Source organism: Chlorocebus sabaeus, chromosome 22 (assembly GCF_047675955.1).
Source record: "Chlorocebus sabaeus isolate Y175 chromosome 22, mChlSab1.0.hap1, whole genome shotgun sequence".
Taxonomy (NCBI): domain Eukaryota; kingdom Metazoa; phylum Chordata; class Mammalia; order Primates; family Cercopithecidae; genus Chlorocebus; species Chlorocebus sabaeus.
In genome coordinates, this window is record NC_132925.1 from 86972003 (window position 1) to 86989809 (window position 17807).

Sequence of the window (17807 nt, forward strand, 5' to 3'; positions counted from 1 at the left end):
CTAGACTGTCACCTGCAGGCTGGGACCTCCACAGTGAAGCCCCTCTCTCACTACCCTTCTATGGCTCCCAAGGCCCCAGGGAAAGGACACACGATGATCCCAGCAGCCCAGCTCTCTCTGTGATCTGACCCCAGCTTGCTTTTCTGAGTTTACTCTCTTGCACCAGCACACCCTCCCCTTCTGCACATATCACATCTTTCATTTCCCTGCCAGCCCCAGTGCCTCCCCTCCAGGACCCTTCCCCCGCCATCCCCTAGAGTACTATGGGACATCCCTGCTCCAAGCCCCAAGTCCCCTGAGGGCCTGCTTTGTCATGACCTTATGTTGAGGTCGGTGTGCTCAGATCTGCCTGCCCCCTCTGCACCCAGAGCTCCTGGGGGCTGAACCATGTCATGTTTCCCTCTGTGCTTCCAGGACCCAGCCAGGGACTTGGCTGCCCTCAGCCTTTTGGGGAGTCATTGCCCTAAAAGTCTGTAGTGAGGCTGGGCTCCAGCTTCCACAACAGGAACTTTAGAGGCAGGACCTGGTCTCAGTGGGGGCTGGGACCTCCTGAGCCGCCCCAGGACCCTGCCAGCCTAGCCCCTTCAGGGCAGCTGTTGCATGCCTACCACAGCCATGGCTTCTCTGAGCTAAGCTGACCCTGTGACCCTCCCACTGGGCAGCCTACTACTGCATGGAGTAGACAAGGATGGCTGGGTCCAGGAAAACTAACTTATGGGGTGTGCAGCGGCCTCAGCTGAAAGCTGTCGTGCTGACTGGGATATGTGCAGAGAGAGTTGTTGGGAGCAGAGGAACTGAGAAGGCAGAAGGCAGAAGGCAGATGCCGCGGGGCAGTGGAAGCCCTGAGGAGTGTATGGTCTAATGGCTGGAAGAAGCAGAAGCCACAGAGCAATGACAGAGAGTTGCCAAATCAGCCAGACACTATGGCTCTTGCCTGTAATCCCAGCTCTTTGGGAGGCTGAGGCTGGAGGATCACCTGGGCCCAGGCGTTCGAGGCTGCAGTGAGCGCTGTGTTCGTGCCACCGTGCTCCCGCCTGGGTGACATGATGAGACCCCCGTCTCAAAAAAAAAGAGTTTCCAAGCCCGTGAAATGATGGCCAAGTGGCAGATGCTGTCTGTGCTTGGTGTCTGTGGGGCGGTGCCTGTTTGCCTCAGGCCTCCTGAACCCTTACACCAACCTCACTGGCAGCAGGCACCAAGCTCAGGTCTGATGGAGGCCAAACCCAGCAGGTGCTGGTGCCTGGGTGTGGAGAGAAGACCCGGCAGAGCTGCCATGGCCTCATTTCCTGGTTCCTGGGACGTTTTCAGTCCCGTGGCTGCTGGCACTGGGTGGCTGGCGCTGTTGCCCAATGGCTCCTCCTCACAGACCAACAGCCGCTTGCAGAGCTTCTCCTGTCCTCTCTCATCTGGACCACTGCCCCATCCCCAAGTGCCTGGAGTTAGTTTGGGGAGAGGGACAACTCGAAATAGGGATTCTGGAGCTGCTCAAACGGCCTCAAGGGATGGCTGGGGACTTGGAGGAACCAGAGTTGTCATGCAGAGTTTAGAATTAGACAGAATCTAAGAGATCTTTGGGTTCACCCCCTTTCCATTCTACAGGAGAGGGAGATGAGGCCCCCAATGGGCAGGCCTTGCCAAGTGTGACCCCGACAGCTGGCAGCTCACAGCTCTTCCTGGAGAACCCCAGGATACCTGGGAAGGTGGGCTGGCCGCCCCACAGCCTGCTGCTAGGGGCTCTGTGTTCCCAGGCCTGGGGCAGCCTTTGAGCTCAGCATTGGTGTTATTGATCCAGGCCCTCAAAACCAGTCTTTGTTCTATCTGGTCCCTTGTGAGCCTCATTTGTAGTGGAAACCGGACAGAAACTAGCAGAGAAAGAGCAGAAAGCCTCTGGGAAGCAGTGGTGGAGGCCTATTCGCGTTCACACTCAGAGCTCTCTAAAGTGTGGCTCACCTCCCTGTACCTGCGACGTTGCGTTTTGACTGGGCCCCAAGGCCAAGCCAAGGGAGGGGCCCTGACGGGGTAATTCCAGGCATTTATGTGAGGAGATGGTAGCGTGCACTCCTGGCCCCCTGAAATCACAGCTTCTGGGCAGGGACTGTCTCTGCCTTTGGAAAATACCAGCCTGGCTGTCAGACATTACAAACCCTCGGCAGGGAAATGGTGTGAGCTTTCTTCCTAGCCTCTGACCTGCTTCTCCTGTCCCTGGATCTGCTGTAACCCCTAAGTCCATCTGAGGGGCAGCATCTTGGGCTGCCTCCCTGCCATCCTCCCTCCCCAAAATCAGCCAGTTCAAGGTGGACATAGTCTCTCTTTAATGGAAGTCATGAGGTGCTTTGACACAAGGAACCAGCTTAGTTAAGGAGGTGCAGCCTCAGCAGCAGGTCAGGATGTCGTCCTCCTCCTCTGCCTTGGCCCCAGGGGAGGACAGGCATGCTGGCCAGAGGGCTCAGAAGATGTCGGAGATGATATAGTCAGTGTAGGCACCATCGATGAGTCCAGCCCCATTGTTGTGAATGAACCAGCAGGACACCTCGGCCCCATGCCGCGGGTCTTTGCTGTAGTCCTTTTGCAAACCCCTGTGCAGAGACAAGTCAGCTGGGGTCACCCGTTGGACCAGTAGGGCAGCACCTCCCCAGGAAGCCCAGCCACGTGACACCTGGAGGAAGACCCGGAAGAACTGCAAAGTGGCCGAGGGCAGACGTGCTTGGCAGGCAGGCTCACCCACCTGGTGACCGTGAGCCGGCGGTTCTTCACCACCATCGTGGCATCTGGCTTTGTGGGGTCGGAGCCTGGGCGGATGTCAGACACTTCAAAACCAATGGGGTGGAAAAATTGCCCTAGAAAGGCACATTGGAGACAGTGGTTACTGTCTCGGGGACTTGCTCCTGCCCTACACTCACCAGGTGCCCACTTCGGGCTTAGAGCTTTGCTTGACCGCTTTTTTTCCAAGGCTTGACCGTTTCTGCTAAAAGTCCCAGTACGAAAAGCTACCTTTGGTTCACTTGCCGTAGAGAAGTAGATACATTTCTAGGTGGTCCTACCTCGTGTCTTTTAAAACGGGATCTGTCTGGGGAGAGAGGTTTGAGGGGCAGGTGCCCATAGAGAGCAGTGTCTGTAGAAAGGCCACACAGGAGCAGTGTGGTCAGTGACCCACCCTACCCACAAGGTCCCTGGGAACCCTCTGGGCCTTTCTTTTTGCGATCAGACCTCTGCCCTTCACTTGCTCCCAGGCTCACTTAAGCGTTTGTTTCACTGTGTGTTTGCTCACAGCCTCACCAAGACAGCCCCTCAGACGGCTCTTCGCCTTTGAGGACACACTGGAGGTGGGCCTGTCCTGGTGCCCAGCTATAGAGCTGACCGGTGGCCCCAGGTCCCACACGTCCTCTGGCTTCAACACCCTGCCCCACAGCCCTGCCAGCCTGGCCAACCGTACCCAGCAGCCCATGCGTCCGGGCTGACATCCGATGACTGTCCAGCACATAGAAGCCCAGGAAGTCCTGGTGGACGGAACTCCCCTTCCACACTCGGTGCAGAACAACCTCAAAGGTGCCGCCGTCGTCCACAGACACCACGAGGTTCCTCTTCTTGTTGATGGTCACCACCACCCTGCAGAGCCAGGTGGCCGTGAGGGCAGGCGCGGCTGCACTGCATCCCTCTCCATTTGGCTGCCCTTGTCATCTGGGACCCAACCCTTATGACCACGCCCCCACCCCATGGCCTTCATCCCCAGATGGCCGGCTGTTACGTGTTCCACACCCCTTCCACATGTTGCTGTTGTGCATAGGGCCCTTGCAATGTGCCAGGCCCTGTGCTAAGTCCTCTATGCAAACTGCATCATTCAGTTCTCACTCTGAGCCTGTGAAGTCTAAGGCTCAGAGAGGTTAAGTAACTTGACCAAGGTGGCACCGCTGGTAAGCAGAGGAGCCAGGACTTGGACTTCAGACTGTCTAATATCAGAGTCCGTGTTCTCTGACTCCTACTCATCACCTGTGACTTCCACAGCAGACTCTCCCCACCTCTTCCTATAACTCTGCTACCAGCATTGCTACCAGCATTGCCCTGGTGCTCAGCAGAGTTTGCTGAATGAATGAATGAGTAAAGGAAGGAAAAATCATGAGACAACGCAGACTAAGACAGATGCCAAATGAGAAGCCCAGAGAAATCTGGAGTTCAACAGAGGAAGAGAGCAGGAGGGCTGAGGGGAAGAGGTGGCCTCTTTGCTGGGCCTGGGAGGATGAGCTGGCTTTGTTTGGTGGAGATGTGGATGGCATTCAGAGCTAAGATGCGGTGGGAACACAGATGCCATACAGCCCAGAGGACTGGATATGTCTGGACCCAGAGGACATATCCAGGAACCAAGGGAAATGGAGGACTGGGGGGCCCATGGAGACTGACATGTCTGTACAGGCCACATGGGCGTCACCCACAGACATGGCTCAGGGACGAGGGCCCTGCAGACTCAGACAGCAGCATCCTGGGCCCTGGCCACACCTCCCCCTGCTTCTTGCCCAGGCCCTGGCAGGTTACCCATCCTGCCGCAGCACAGCCTGGTCCCTCCAGGAAAACACAGGCCCACCAGAGCCGGGGTTCAGCGTAATGTTCTGAGGAGTCACTTCCAACTGAAAGGCCGTGGCAGGGTTTGCGATTCCCAGCCGCCCGAAATACGTGCCGTCATGCTGCCCAGGGCTCCTGGCCTTGTTGCCAATTAGCTGCCCGTTCACTGAGAAGCCTGCAGTGGAGCAAGAGGGCATCCAGGTTGGGAAGGGGCCTGCCACCTTTGCTCAGCAGGATCGTGCCTCCTTCCTAAGAGGCCCCTACGCTCTGCCTGTGCCACTCCGTCTTTGAGAGTCTCCTGCCTCGGGGTCTCCAGGTCTGGTCCTACACACAGCACCACCTCTGCTTCCTCTCCACCCCTCCTGCCATGCCAAATATCCCATACTCAGCTCTTGGTTCTGGGTCTTAACGGAGGTCTTGCCTCCCTGAGGACAGGACCCAGCCTGCTCCTTCTCTGTGGCCCCAGCCCCTAACACAGGGACAGGCTCCCATCATGCTGGAAATGCATTGTGGGACCTCTTCACAGAGGTCTCCACTGACCTGGGCAGCCACAGAGCCCCCTCCCTACTCTCACTCTGCCAACCCAGCACGTCTCATGCTCTGAAATGATCTTCTCAAATGTGTTCACCTGTTTGTCTTCCCCTTCCCTAAACTCTATGAAAGCAGAGACTATCTTGGCTCCCACTGCATTCCCAGCCCCTCGCTGGTGCACAACAAACACTTGAAGATGGGCTGAGTGACCAGGGAGGTAGAGGGATGGGAAGGAGCAGGGCTGAGATAAGGAGAGGGAGCCATTCCCCATCACCAAGGCACTGCTGGGAGAGAGGCACTTGGAGGCTCTGCTCAGCCGTGCTTTGTGGGGAAGGTGGGGCAGGACCTTGACATATTTGCAGGACCTAGTATGAAATAAAAAGGAAGGGCCCCTTGTTTAAAAAGTGTTTAAGAGTTTCAAGGCGGCAACGGAAGAACATTAAACCGGCCAGGCACGGTGGCTCACACCTGTAATCCCAGCACTTTGGGAGGCTGAGGTGGTTAGATCACCTGAGGTCAGGAGTTTGAGACCAGCCAGGTCAACATGGTGAAACCCCATCGCTACTAAACATACAAAAATAAGCCAGTCATGGTGGCATGCCCCTGTGGTCCCAGCTACTCAGGAGGCTGAGGCAAGAGAATCACTTGAACCCAGGAGACAGAGGTTGCAGTAAGCAGAGATCACACCACTGTACTCCAGCCTGGGTGACAGAGCAAGACTGTCTCAAAAAAAAAAAAAAAAAGTCCCCGTGTGCCTACCCCAGTCACATGCCCATGAAGCTGGCCCTGTGCAGATGCAGCCAGGAGGATGGGGTGGGAAGGCAGCAGGCACAGCCCAGCCAGGTAGATGGTGCCCAGGCAGAGGCCAGTGGAGGCCTTGGCCACAGTCCTGTTTGTGGCTGAATGTTGAGGGCAGAGGAGCCCTGGCCCTGTCTGGCAGAGGCGTGATGCCCGCCATACCTGTGTTGGGGTCCTGTACCAGGCTCAGGATCACACCAGGCTCCTCGTTGATGTTGAAGCACAGGGCGTCCTCTTTCTGGGGCACGTGGATGATGAAGTGAGGGTCCGTGTCCACTGGGGGCACAGCATGGAATTCGTTAGATTGGACATCGGGCAATGGGGCTGGCCAGGGGCTGGGGTTCAGCTAGGCAGGTCCCAGAAAGAGAGAGAGAGAGAGAGAGACAGGCAGGGTGGGTCCCAAACAAGTGTGTCCCTCAGACCCTTCCAAGGACTCACCGCCGGTCACTCGGTCTGGCAGCCGCTGGGTATTGGAGCTGGAACGAGTAGGAGAAGGCTGCAAGGCTGACAGCACGAACGCTGATGGGAAGGGGAGTGGCATTTAGAAGCGGGGCAGCCAGGCCTTCCCTGGAGCTGCTGATCCCTCTGATGACTCTTTCCTCATTGGTGGGGTTAGCCTGAGGCCACCAAGCAGGGATGTCCACTGAACATCACATGCCCTTGATTAGCTCTCGGGACATGGGAACAGAAGCTTGGCCTGGCATGTTTAACTGGCCCCCTCTCTGTCTCCTCCCACAGGGACCTCAGGTTGGGGAGGCCAGGCTGTTCCAGGGTCTGTTCTAAGGATTCCCAGTGACAGGCAGTGAAGACAGCTAGAACGGAGGGAGAAAGCCAACTGGGTAATAATCAAGGAGGTGGAGAGATGTGAATGGCCAGGATGGCTGCCACTTACTCCTCCTGGGTCCCAGCATCTCTGTAGAAGACAAAGACATATTATCGAAGGCAGTGTCACCCACGGCGCCCCACACGAAAGGCATGCAGCTCTGTTCACAACAGGCCTGGACCTAGCCCTCCCTCTGGGGGTCTCAGCCCTCCCCTGGGGTCCTGCCTTCTCACAGACATACGCTCACACCAAGAGGGGACCGGTGGAGGCTGCTGGGGGTTCAGCCTGCACAAAAGCTCACAAAGTGTGGCAGGGAGTTCGCGGTGATGTGGAGAAGGGTGGCTCAGGGGACGGAAGAACGGGAAGGAGTGGAGTCGGGGAAGAAGGATGGGGAGCTGCGTGCCTGGGGCTAGAGCACCTGCCACCTGCCCAGCCACCGAAGCCCAGAGCTGAAACTAATGCAATTTAAAACTCACCCAAAGGTGGAGAATCTGGAAGGGAGGGAAAGAGAAAAGAATTAAAGCCCCAGAGGTTTTTGGCCCACAGTCTCCCCCTCTGCAGCCCCCTGCAGCCTATACCCTCTGAGGGCTTGTCGATGATGGGCTTCAGGCCGTCCTGATCTGCCATGCCCCTGATGCTCATGGAGGTCAGCGGGGTCACAAACCCATAGTCCAGCGACATCCGCAGGGCCTGGGATGACAGGTTGGCCCTCTCCTCCCCGTCCACCTTCATCCTGCATTCAAGACAGAGGCTGGCTCCAAGCCCTGACTTGCACGGCCCTCATCCTTTCACCTATCCATTCACTCAATCATTCATTCATTCATTCGACACATATGTATTAAGCCCCCATGGTATCCTGTGTAGTAGCTACGTCTTCAGGGGCCTCCAGGTTTAATGATTTCTTACAGAGATCACTTGGAGATTTGGTGGGGTTGAGGGGTATGCCTCAGGGATATGCAGAGAAGTGAACAGCTGTGAGATCCGGGTCAAGAGGTCTAACCTCCCTGAGCCTCCCTGTGCTGACTGAGGGTAAATAGCAGGCTGCCTTGTGCCCTGGTGGGCCCACCCGGACTGTTGACTGACTGGTTGATATTAACTCAGTGAGCCAAGCAGAAGAAGAAAGTAAATCTGACCTACCTGCCCGAGAACCACCCCTCTGCTCACCTGCAAAGGGTGAGGGGACTCTGGGTCGGCAGTGCCCACCTGGGGCAGCTGCAGGGGCCCTACCGCTTGGCCAGCAGCTCCTGGATGGTGAGGTAGGCCCAGAGGCGCTCGACGTGGTTCTCCAGCATGTGGCCACGCTCTCGGAGCAGTTTCTTCATCTCCTCCTCATCCACTAGGCAGGTTGTACTGAATTCTTGTCCCTCCTGAGAGTTGAGGTACAGAGAGGGGCAGTGCACCATGATGAGCATGGCCCCTGGCTAGTGCTCAGGGCTCTGAGGGGCCCATTTCATCTGGTCTCTGCAGCTTTGTCCTCAGCATCACCTGCTTTCCTGAGCCTGTTCACCTCATCCTATTCGTTCATTCTTGCCAAGCACCCTCTACGAGCCAGACTTGGCCTGGATCCTAGGGATCCCATGAAATGGGAGAACTAGGCCCTGCCTTGTGGAGTTTCTCTGGGGGAGGCCAATAAGCACCCAGCTGTTTCCACTATGACCCACTCCAAATGCCCACCAAGTTCTAGGCAGGCTGCACCATTCAACTTGCCACGGCACACAAATGTGCCTCCTCCATCCAGCTACATTAACTGTGGCACCACTTCCCAAGGGCATCCTATGCACCAGCTGCTGCCTACGGGTATTATATGGATTATTCCATTTGCTCCACACAATGCTCTGGTGCAGTATGGTACAGAAAAGGAAACTGAGGCCTAGAGAACTGGACCCCTTGCCCAAGGATGCCCAGCTGATCAGGGTGGCACCAGGGTCCAGCTCAACTCTCCTTACTCAAAGCCTGAGTTTCTGAACCTTCGACCACACTGTAGGGCATTGTCTGTGTTCTGGAGGGCAGGGTCCAGGTCTCACATGCCTGTCCCCACCACACACAGGTGCACATACACACATGCACTGCACCATGGTACAAAACCTGGCACACAGTAGGTGTTCAGGAAATGGTTATCAAATGAGAAGGGAGAGGTTGGTTTCTTGTTCTCTTGCACCTTGGGATGAATGATGCGAAAAATAACAATTGGTCACTGGGGGCCAAGGGACTGCAACGGATCAAGGCCATATTGGCCCCATTCCAGCCAATCCAGCCCCCAGGATGCCTGTGTGGAGGGATGTTCAGGCCTGGGGTGTATGTGGCATGATGGGGGTGAGGGCACTACTCTGGGGAAAGAGAGGCCTCTGGGGGTTGGCAGGAATGGGGAACAGTGTGGGTTTGGAGCCTCTAGGGTGCTGCCTGGCCTCTCCACCCTGCATGGCCCACCATTTACCCCATGGGCCCGCACATCCGCCTTGAAGCTGCTCTGTTTGTTGTCAGCAATGCGCCCGGCCACCACAATCTCTGAGCCTTCGTAGTACTGTTTATGGCGGTTCTGGGTCAGGGCCAAGACAGCATCCTGGGGGTACTGCAAATCCACATCCACCAGCAGGGGTTTGGCTACCTGGCTGTAGAAACCCTGCAGGGATAGAGGTTGCTGCCTTAGAGCTGAGCATCCTGGGCCCCTGATGGGAACCCTGCCCACAAAGTGGAGTGTTGGGAATTCCCAAGTTAGAGAAGAAATCTGAGGGTCCGAGAGGTCAAGTAGCTGGCTCGAGGTCATGCTGCTGATTTTTTTTTTTTTTTTTTTGAGACAGAGTCTCACTGTATTGCCCAGGTTGGAGTGCAGTGGCATAATCTCAGCTCATTGCAACCTCCACCTCCTGGGCTCATCTGATTCTCCTGCCTCAGCCTCTCAAGTAGCTGAGATTACAGGCACGCACCAACACACCCAGCTAATTTTTGTATTTTTAGTAGAGACGGGGTTTCACCATGTTGGCCAGGCTGGTCTCAAACTCCTGATCCACCCACCTCAGCCTCCCAAAGTGCTGGGATTACAGGCTTGAGTCACCACGCCTGGCCCATGCAGCTGATTTGAACTCTATGCCAGAGCTTTATCTGCTCATCTAGGCTGATGGGCAAATGGCCACCAGGGCTGGGCTCCCTATGGCATGCCATTGGAGGTACAGGGGGTTGTGAGGGGAGACCTGCAGCTGCTGGGTGGCGTCACGGTCCTCGTAGATTCTCTGGGCCCGTCCGTTGTTCTCCATGGACATGACCTCCAGAAAGTTAAAGTCCACATTGTGGCCGAAACCCAGGTTGTAGAGCGGGAACCTGCCCCGGATGGCGTTGCGGACGTTCTTGAGGATTTGGGAACGGTCGGTTACCCCTGCAGCCACACACCTGGGTAGTGATGGGATGCCGGCCCACAGGCATGTGGGGCATGAGGGGGCTCTGGGGAACACTCCCTGGGGCTCAAGGCTTCCATCTCAGAGCATCTCCAGTCTCCCGGGCATCCTGAGACATCACCTCCTCCTTGCTCTCCTGGGAGACTGCAGCAGCTACCAACAGCTCCTCACAGGCCCCGCCCATCTAGGTAGGTCCATCAGCAGCAGGTCTGATTCTGCTCGAAACCCTGCCATGGCTCCTTTGCCACGGCCTGCGAGCCCCTGTTGACCTTCCCACTCTTGTTTCACCCCGTTCTGCACAGGCCCACAGTTCCCGGGCAGGCTATGCCAGTGCACACACCTCTTTTATGACTTAAGCTGCCCCTTCTGCCTAGGATTCCTTCCTGACACTCTCTCCTCTTTCTAGACTGAGCTCAGGAGTCACCTCCTCCAGGAGGCCCTCCCAGACATCCCCCAGGGTCAGGTGTCCCTTGTCTATGGTTCCACAGCCCCAAGCACCCTGTTCTTTCAGGGCCCTCAGTATCTACTCCTGGATCTCCCTCCCCGAGTAGGTCCTGGGCTCTTTGAGGGCAGAGATATGTCTTGTTCCCTTGGTATTTCAGTCCCTAGCCCCAAGCTTAGCGCACAGTAGGCAATAAATAAATCGTTCATTAAGCCGTAAACAGAAGCGTGGAATCCTGCCCATCCTCCAGGGACTCGTACAGACCTGTGTCATTTAGAAACATCTCCAATTTCTCAACTCACAGAACAGAAGTACACCATGGAGCTCCCACAGACTTTGTGGTCTGAATTGTGTTTTTAGACCAGTGCTTGACTTTGCTCTGAGCCTTTCGACCCCCTGATGGCATCTCCAATGGTTGGGTTTCCAACTTCAGCTTGCATGTCTCAGGTGACAAGATCACCACCTCCCAAGGCAGCCTCCAAGGTGCTTACCCTCTGTGGGATCGCCGTCTGTCAACATGATGAGAATTGAGGCATGGTTGCTGAGTTCTGGGAGGCTTTCCTGAACTTGGTTCAAGATCTCAATTCCCTGGAGCAAACCTCCATTCAGGTTTGTGGCTGCAAAGAAGAGAAAGCAGACCAGTGTATGCCCTCATTCTGAAGGGACAGAGGTGACATCAAGGTGGCCTGAGACCCCCACCCTTACCCTCATCCAGGGAAAAGCGCCGCACAAAGTCTTTAGCCGCTTGTAGGTTGGCCTCAGATGCTTGCACCAGTGAGCCCTTCCATGATTGCACTCGAGACCCAAAAAGAACCAGATCAAAGTAGTCCCCTGGCTGCATGTCCCCCAGAATTTTAAGGAGTGCCTCCTTGGTCTGCAAGGACAGAACAGTCAGTAGATGGACAGGGCCCCAGGGTTGTCCCAGGACAGCACCTTCCATCAACTCCAATACCCGTTTCAGAGATCCACAGAGTGGACAAGCAGGAGGAGATAGGACAACCAGGTGACCCCGAGACAGGGGCATCCTGCCGGGCCTTGGGGTGGATGAGGGGGGTGGAGAAGGCAAAGGAACCCAGGATGGGGAAAGAAATGATCAGGAGTTCTGGAGGGGCAGGATAAAGAGAAAGGACCCCAGGAGTTGTGCTTCTAGAATACTCCTTGTCCAGCCATGTCTACTGCACCATGGAGAGAGCACTCCAAACCCTGTGGGTAGAGAGCTATTCCCTGCTATAAGATGCCTCCCCATGGACCACCATAATTACCCCCAGCACTTGTAGTGCACAGGTTTCCTCTTCTAAGCACTTCCCCAGGGGATAACTCCATGACCCTGTGGACACCATTGTCAGTCCCATTTTTTGGCATTGAGGAGAGGTGAATGCACTTTCTCACGACTGCACAGTGAGGAAGTGATGCTGATTCTGGAGATGCTAACCACTGGGATTTCCTGTTAAATCACCCTGCCTCTGACCAGGAGGATAAATCCCAAACCAGACTCTGGCAGCAAAACTGGCATGTGGTGAGCAAAGGGGCTGCGGAAGCTTCTGCTGGGTGAGCTGTTTCAAGCTGCAGCCTACCTGCTTCACTTTCTGGCCTCTCATGGAGCCACTGATGTCAATCACAAAAACCACATTCTTGTTCATGTTTGTCAGGTTTTGGGGGGCGAAGAAGTGGGCAAAGTGGTTATTGGCCACCTGAAATAGAGGAGAACAAGTGAGGCCACTCTCACAGCACCCCTTGCCCATCCTCTAGGTGCTCAGCCAGAAGCTCAGGGCTTACCAGGAGGTCGCAGATCTTGTCTCGACTGACATCATAGGTCACCTTGAAATGCCCGTTCAGTAAGGATGTAGAGCATGTGGGGCAGGACTGCTGCTGGCTCACAGTGGGACGGAACAGCACGTGACCCTGGAACCGTCAAGAGTCTGAGCCATTACTGGTTTGTGTAACCACAAACAGGATGTTTGCAAAGACAACATAAGAAGGGGTGTGTGTGTGTGTGTGTGTGTGTGTGTGTGTTTGCACGGGCACAGAAACGAGTTCGGTGGGCCACTCACTCACTTAGCTGTTGAGAGCACACACCTGTAGGTGGTGGGAGAGCTGACCCATTCCCTTGCTTATACTCTTCTGAATCACTGGGGTTTTCTACAATGAACATCATCACTTTGGGTGTATAAATAAGAACAAAATAACAGTAACGTGATAGCACGGGAGACATCTGTCAACTCAAACTGTTGACATCTGTCAACTCATCTGTCAACACTACAATACTGTGCTGGGAAATAAAAGCTGCCCAGGTTGACAAAGAACAGAGACTGGAAGGAAGGGTCCAGGATGGAAGCTGAGGTCTGGTTGGAGTTGGTGATGTGCTTGGGGAAGCTAGTGATGGTTTTTATTCAATACTTTCTATATTCCTGGACTTCATACATTTTTCTATAAAGAAATTTTTGTTTGTTATAAAAGTAAGATAAGCTCATCAAAAAGAAGCAGAAGCAAAAGGAAGAAGCAGCAGCAGAGGAGAAGAAGAGGAGGAAGAAGAGAACCAGCAGTGAAGAAGAAGACTACAAGAAGAAGAAGAAGAGGAGGAGGAGGAGGAAGAGAAACAGCAGCAGCGAAGAAGAAGAAGAAGAAGAAGAGGAGGAGGAGAGGAGGAGGAGGTGGAAGAAGAGGAGAGAAAGGAAGGGAGATAAAATAGAACCTTGAAAAATTCTTGGGAAGAGAAGAACCCATCCCTTTGTTCCCCCGCAGAAAGCAAGCATGTTTGCTAACACTCTGAGGTGTCGTATTTTGTTTAAAAGGAAGCCTCTCTAAACTGTAAGAAGCACTTCTTTTAAATGAACTGTGGTGCAGTCTCTACATAAGTGGGAACTAAAGGGTTTGTTCCCAGCTCGGGTTAGGGGCAAGTCAGGAAGCAGGGCACTGCCCATCCATACAACACACTCCTCCAGGAACCTGGGGTGGGGGCGAGCCGGAGCTTCTGGGATTCCTGCAAATGGTGGCAAGTGACAAGTCGTTGGGTAGGCCAAAGGTCTTTCCAAACTTAGGTTTCCAAGAAACCTGAAGCTTGGAGTCCTAACCACACCAGCATATGAGGTTTACTTATGTGCTGGATGTTTCCCCGAATGCTCTCCCATGGGTGTGAGGCAGGCAAAGAGGGCACTGAGGCCCAAGCAAGCCAGCGACTCACCCTGGACCATACAGCCAGTGTGTGGTGGAGCTGGAGCTGGCTCCTTCCCCACCTCAGCATGCAGGATTTTGCTAAATTGCCCTGAGAACCAGGATTGCTGAGTTCTCCTGGGCACCAATCACGTGACACAAGCCTCTCTCATCCTGAGGGCAGACCACAGCCCCTGCCTGGTTTCTCGGCTAAGGCTGGACATTCCATAAGGGGTGGGCAGGCTGAGAAGTCCCCAAATGGCCCACCACCACCCCTTTGCCATCCCATGTACCTTTTTTCCTGAGAAGGACTTCTTGATAGTTTGGGCTGCCAGTTCCTTGGGCAGGAAAGAGGCCTGGGCATCCAGCTTGCTGATCCCTTGGGGCTCGAAGATGTCCACATCGATCTGCACCATTGAAGCAAATTCTTTTTTTTTTTTTTTTTAAGATGGGATCTTGCTTTGTTGCCCAGGCTGGCCTCACACTCCTGGGCTCAAGCCATCCTCCTGCCTCAGCCTCCCTCATAGCTGGGATTATGGGCTCACACCACACCGAAGCAAATTATCTACCAGGACTCCCACTCACCAAGTCTCAGCCAAGAGCCAACATGTGTCCTGGCCATCTACTGTGTGCAGCACCCACCCAGCCCTGATCATAGGGCCTGGTACTCAGTAGGCACTCCAAAGATACTGACCAAATGAAGGTGTACATGCCTGCATCCCTCAACTCAGCCACTACTTAGTTGCCAGCAATAATTCCAGGCCCTCAGGCTGCGCCTCTGGTTTACAAAATTACCTGGACATTCAGTACTTCTTGTGATCCCTGTGGCGGTCCTGGGACCCACAGTAATCCCCCATTTAGCAGATGAGCAAACCAAAGCTCAGAGATAAAGAGGAAGTTAGAGAGTTCAGGGAGTTCCCTGCCCAAGAAGAGCACATCAGAGCTCACCCTGAGGAGTTAATCCCTGTCCCTGTGTTCTCAGGCCTGGGTGACACATGGTGGGTGCTCAACCAGTGTTGGGAGCCATGGTGACAGAGAGAGAGGCAGGAGCCCTGCCCTGGGACCTGTGATCTACCTCAAAATGATGCACCAGCTGCTTAGGCTTGACTTTGATGACAATTTCATACTGCTTAAGCTTTCTCTTCAGCACTTCCTCATAGGTCAGCTGAAACGTGACCTTGCTCTGGGGATTGACGGTGAGGTGGATGGTGAATTGCTCCATAGTTCTCCCTGAGGCCCTGGATGTGCCACCAGAGGCAACAGCAGACAGACAGAGGGTAAATGACATGTGAGTCCTTGTCACTTAACATGTGGCCCTCAGGAATTTATTTCTCTTAGATGAGTGCTGCTCCCAGGTTTCCTTGGACCTCACAAATGTGTCAGCTGGCTGGTCAGGGTCAGGGCCCAAGATGGGGGGGGGCCCACTTCTCCCAGTGGCAGATCTGGGAAAAGGGCAACTGCACAGCAGCCTGTTCAGTGCACTGTGCTGGCATCTGGGTTTGAGCTGTTTGCTCACTCTTCCATCATCCTGGGCTGTTCTCCACCAAAGCCACCTTGCAGCTGTCAGCTCTGTCCTGGCTGGGGAGGGCAACCCTAGAGATGAGACCAGCAGGGCCCAGAACTCACCTGACAAGGCCGGCATTCTCTCCTGAGATAGCTGCTTTCCGGTACTGCTTCCATGCAGTCACCTTGTCCTTTATGTCTCCAATAAATGCGTTTCCATCTGCCGTACTGCAGGGAGGGGAGGATACCCTCAGGAAAGATGAGCCTCCTGACCATACAGGTCCTGAGAGGGCCTGTCCATGTGAGCCCTTGGATAAGGACACCTCCTGACTGGCCTTCCACTGCCCATGGTGGAACTCAGGGGTCCATGGGCAATGAGGTGAGCAACCCAGGTCAGAGGCCAGCAAGAAGCCTCAGACGCTGACCTTGGATCCTTGGGTTCTAGCCTGAAACATGCTGTATGGGCCCCAGTTTGCCTCCAAGATGGGAGCCAAGCACAGATCTAAAGGGCTTCTTCCTCCTCTCAGAGCCAGGGCTGGTCTGTGGCCCTTCTAGAATGAGGAGATGCTCTGCGCTATCTGGCCACTCCAATCCTTGTTCTTAGGCTGGGACTAGTAAGCTGCATCCCTGGGAGAGGGCACGGGAGTTGGGCAGGCACGCACATGGCAAAGTCACTGATGAAGGCTGTCTTGGGGATTTCCACGTCGAAGGCCACTTCCCTAGCTTCATTGGCAGTGTTGACCACTTGGCTGGTGACAACATAGTGGGCAAAGCGAGAGGTGACTTTGCAGTTGACTTTCAAACTCCGGATGAACACGCCATCGACAGCCTAAAGTGAGACATGAAGGAGCTGTGGACTGAGACAGAGCCTCTGTTGGTGAGGTACTTCCTGTGGTATGGGGGCTTGGCACTCAGCTCCAGTGCATGGTGCCCAGATGCCGGAAGAACAGATCAGACCTCCCAGGAAAACCCCTGCTCTCTGGCTGAGACTGTGCTGTGGAGCACGAGGTGAGATGGGAACAAGTCCCCATTTCTAGGACCCTGGAGAGTACCCCCTGCCTATGGCCCTGACAGAGGGGTCCACCCCTGAAAGGTTGGGAAAAGCAAGCGTGTAAAAAGGGCTCCGTCATAGACCCCTTTGCCAGGACTCTTACTCACGGTGTCCACAGCCTGTCGCTTCTGCAAAACAAAATCAGGGTCAAGTGTGAGAGGAAAACTCAGGAGACTGCGGCCTCAGTTCAGGGGTAGGAGTGGAACGTAGCCTGTGTCCTCTGCCCCTTAGCCTCACCTCCTTGGTGCTGCTGGGAGGTCACCTCTCCACTCAGAAGTGGTGGAGGTGGTGGGGTGACCCTGGCCCTTGGAGTGGGGGTCTTGTGTCCCGCCCGGGGCCTCATCCAGGTTCAGCTGCCTATTTCTGCCCTGTGGGTTTAGCCACATACCTCGCTGCTCTTGGACCTGCCTGTAGCTGAGCCCAGGGCAGGCATGGCCTGCAGGACGAGGAGAGACACCAGGTACACGCACAACAGCAGTCCCCGAAGCCCCATGGCACCATCCATGCTCTAAGGCTCCCGCTGCCCTGTCACCTCACTCAGACCAGTAATCAATACAGTGCTGGATAAACATGGATTAAACATTAGACAAGGTGCAGGCAAATATTAATGACAAAAACTGCAATGACTTTCGCACCAACCTAACACAATTTGAGGAATCAAAATTTGGCAGTGGAAGCTTTTTGCCTGTGGTGGGGTTACCAGCTTTGGGCGGTGTAAACTCCTGATGGGGCTCCAGACCGTGTCCCTCTGTGTAGAACTGCACTTAGCCTATGTGAACTGTGAGGACCCCCGGATGGCTCATCTCTTCCTCGGGCTGGCACAGGGCAGCACCAGTGACACGGAGACACGTCACAAGAAGCAACAGTTAAAAATGGATTTCTAAACTTCATTAGGCTTTACATTTTTTTTTTGAGATGGAGTTTTGGTCTTGAGTGCTAGAGTGCAATGGCAGGATCTCGGCTCATTGCAACCTTCACCTCCTGGGTTCAAGTGATTCTCCTGCCTCAGCCTCCCAAGTACCTGGGATTACAGGTGCACACCACCATGCCCAGCTAATTTTTGTATTTTTAGTAGAGACAGGGTTTCACCACATTGGCCAGGCTGGTCTCGAACTCCTGAACCTCAGGTGATCTGCCTATCTCAGCCTCCCAAAGTGCTGGGATTACAGGAGTGAGCTACTGCGCCCAGCCAGGCTTTACTTTCAAAATTCCTTTTTTTTTTTTTTTTGAGATGGAGTCTCGCTCTGTCGCCCAGGCTGGAGTGCAGTGGCTGGATCTCAGCTCACTGCAAACTCTGCCTCCCGGGTTTATGCCATTCTCCTGCCTCAGTCTCCCAAGTAGCTGGGACTACAGGCACCCGCCACCTCGCCCGGCTAGTTTTTTGTATTTTTTTAGTAGAGACGGGGTTTCACTGTGTTAGCCAGGATGGTCTCGATCTCCTGACCTTATGATCCACCCGTCTCGGCCTCTCAAAGTGCTAGGATTACAGGCTTGAGCCACTGCACCTGGCCTTTTTTTTTAAACACAGGGTCTCCCTCTGTCGCAGAGGCTGGAGTGCAGTGGTGC

The 17807-nt window shown here is 54.7% G+C and overlaps 1 protein-coding gene across 1 annotated transcript; it reads right to left on the bottom strand.

Moving 5' to 3' along the window:
- Nucleotides 1-2288: 2288 nt before the first annotated feature.
- ITIH1 (inter-alpha-trypsin inhibitor heavy chain 1) lies at nucleotides 2289-16824 on the bottom strand. Its single transcript, XM_007984551.3, has 22 exons — nucleotides 16630-16824; nucleotides 16349-16369; nucleotides 15853-16019; nucleotides 15314-15418; nucleotides 14763-14925; nucleotides 13981-14094; nucleotides 12314-12439; nucleotides 12112-12228; nucleotides 11243-11411; nucleotides 11029-11154; nucleotides 9895-10076; nucleotides 9141-9326; nucleotides 7934-8073; nucleotides 7285-7439; nucleotides 7183-7197; nucleotides 6776-6796; nucleotides 6322-6402; nucleotides 6046-6159; nucleotides 4528-4729; nucleotides 3434-3606; nucleotides 2726-2837; nucleotides 2289-2576 (listed from the first exon to the last, which is right to left on the bottom strand). Exons 1-22 carry the CDS (start codon nucleotides 16744-16746, stop codon nucleotides 2447-2449), a joined length of 2736 nt encoding a protein of 911 aa, XP_007982742.1. The 5' UTR covers nucleotides 16747-16824; the 3' UTR covers nucleotides 2289-2446.
- Between the last annotated feature and the right edge of the window lie 983 nt (nucleotides 16825-17807).

Excerpts from the sequence above, each read along its gene's own strand:
- ITIH1 (XM_007984551.3), bottom strand. The coding sequence starts at position 16,746 with ATGGATGGTGCCATGGGGCTTCGGGGACTGCTGTTGTGCGTGTACCTG. Across the intron at positions 15,419-15,852 it reads TTCATCAGTGACTTTGCCAT|TACGGCAGATGGAAACGCAT; the intron begins GTGCGTGCCTGC and ends CCCTCCCTGCAG. Across the intron at positions 10,077-11,028 it reads AGACGGCGATCCCACAGAGG|GGGTAACCGACCGTTCCCAA; the intron begins GTAAGCACCTTG and ends GTGTGGCTGCAG.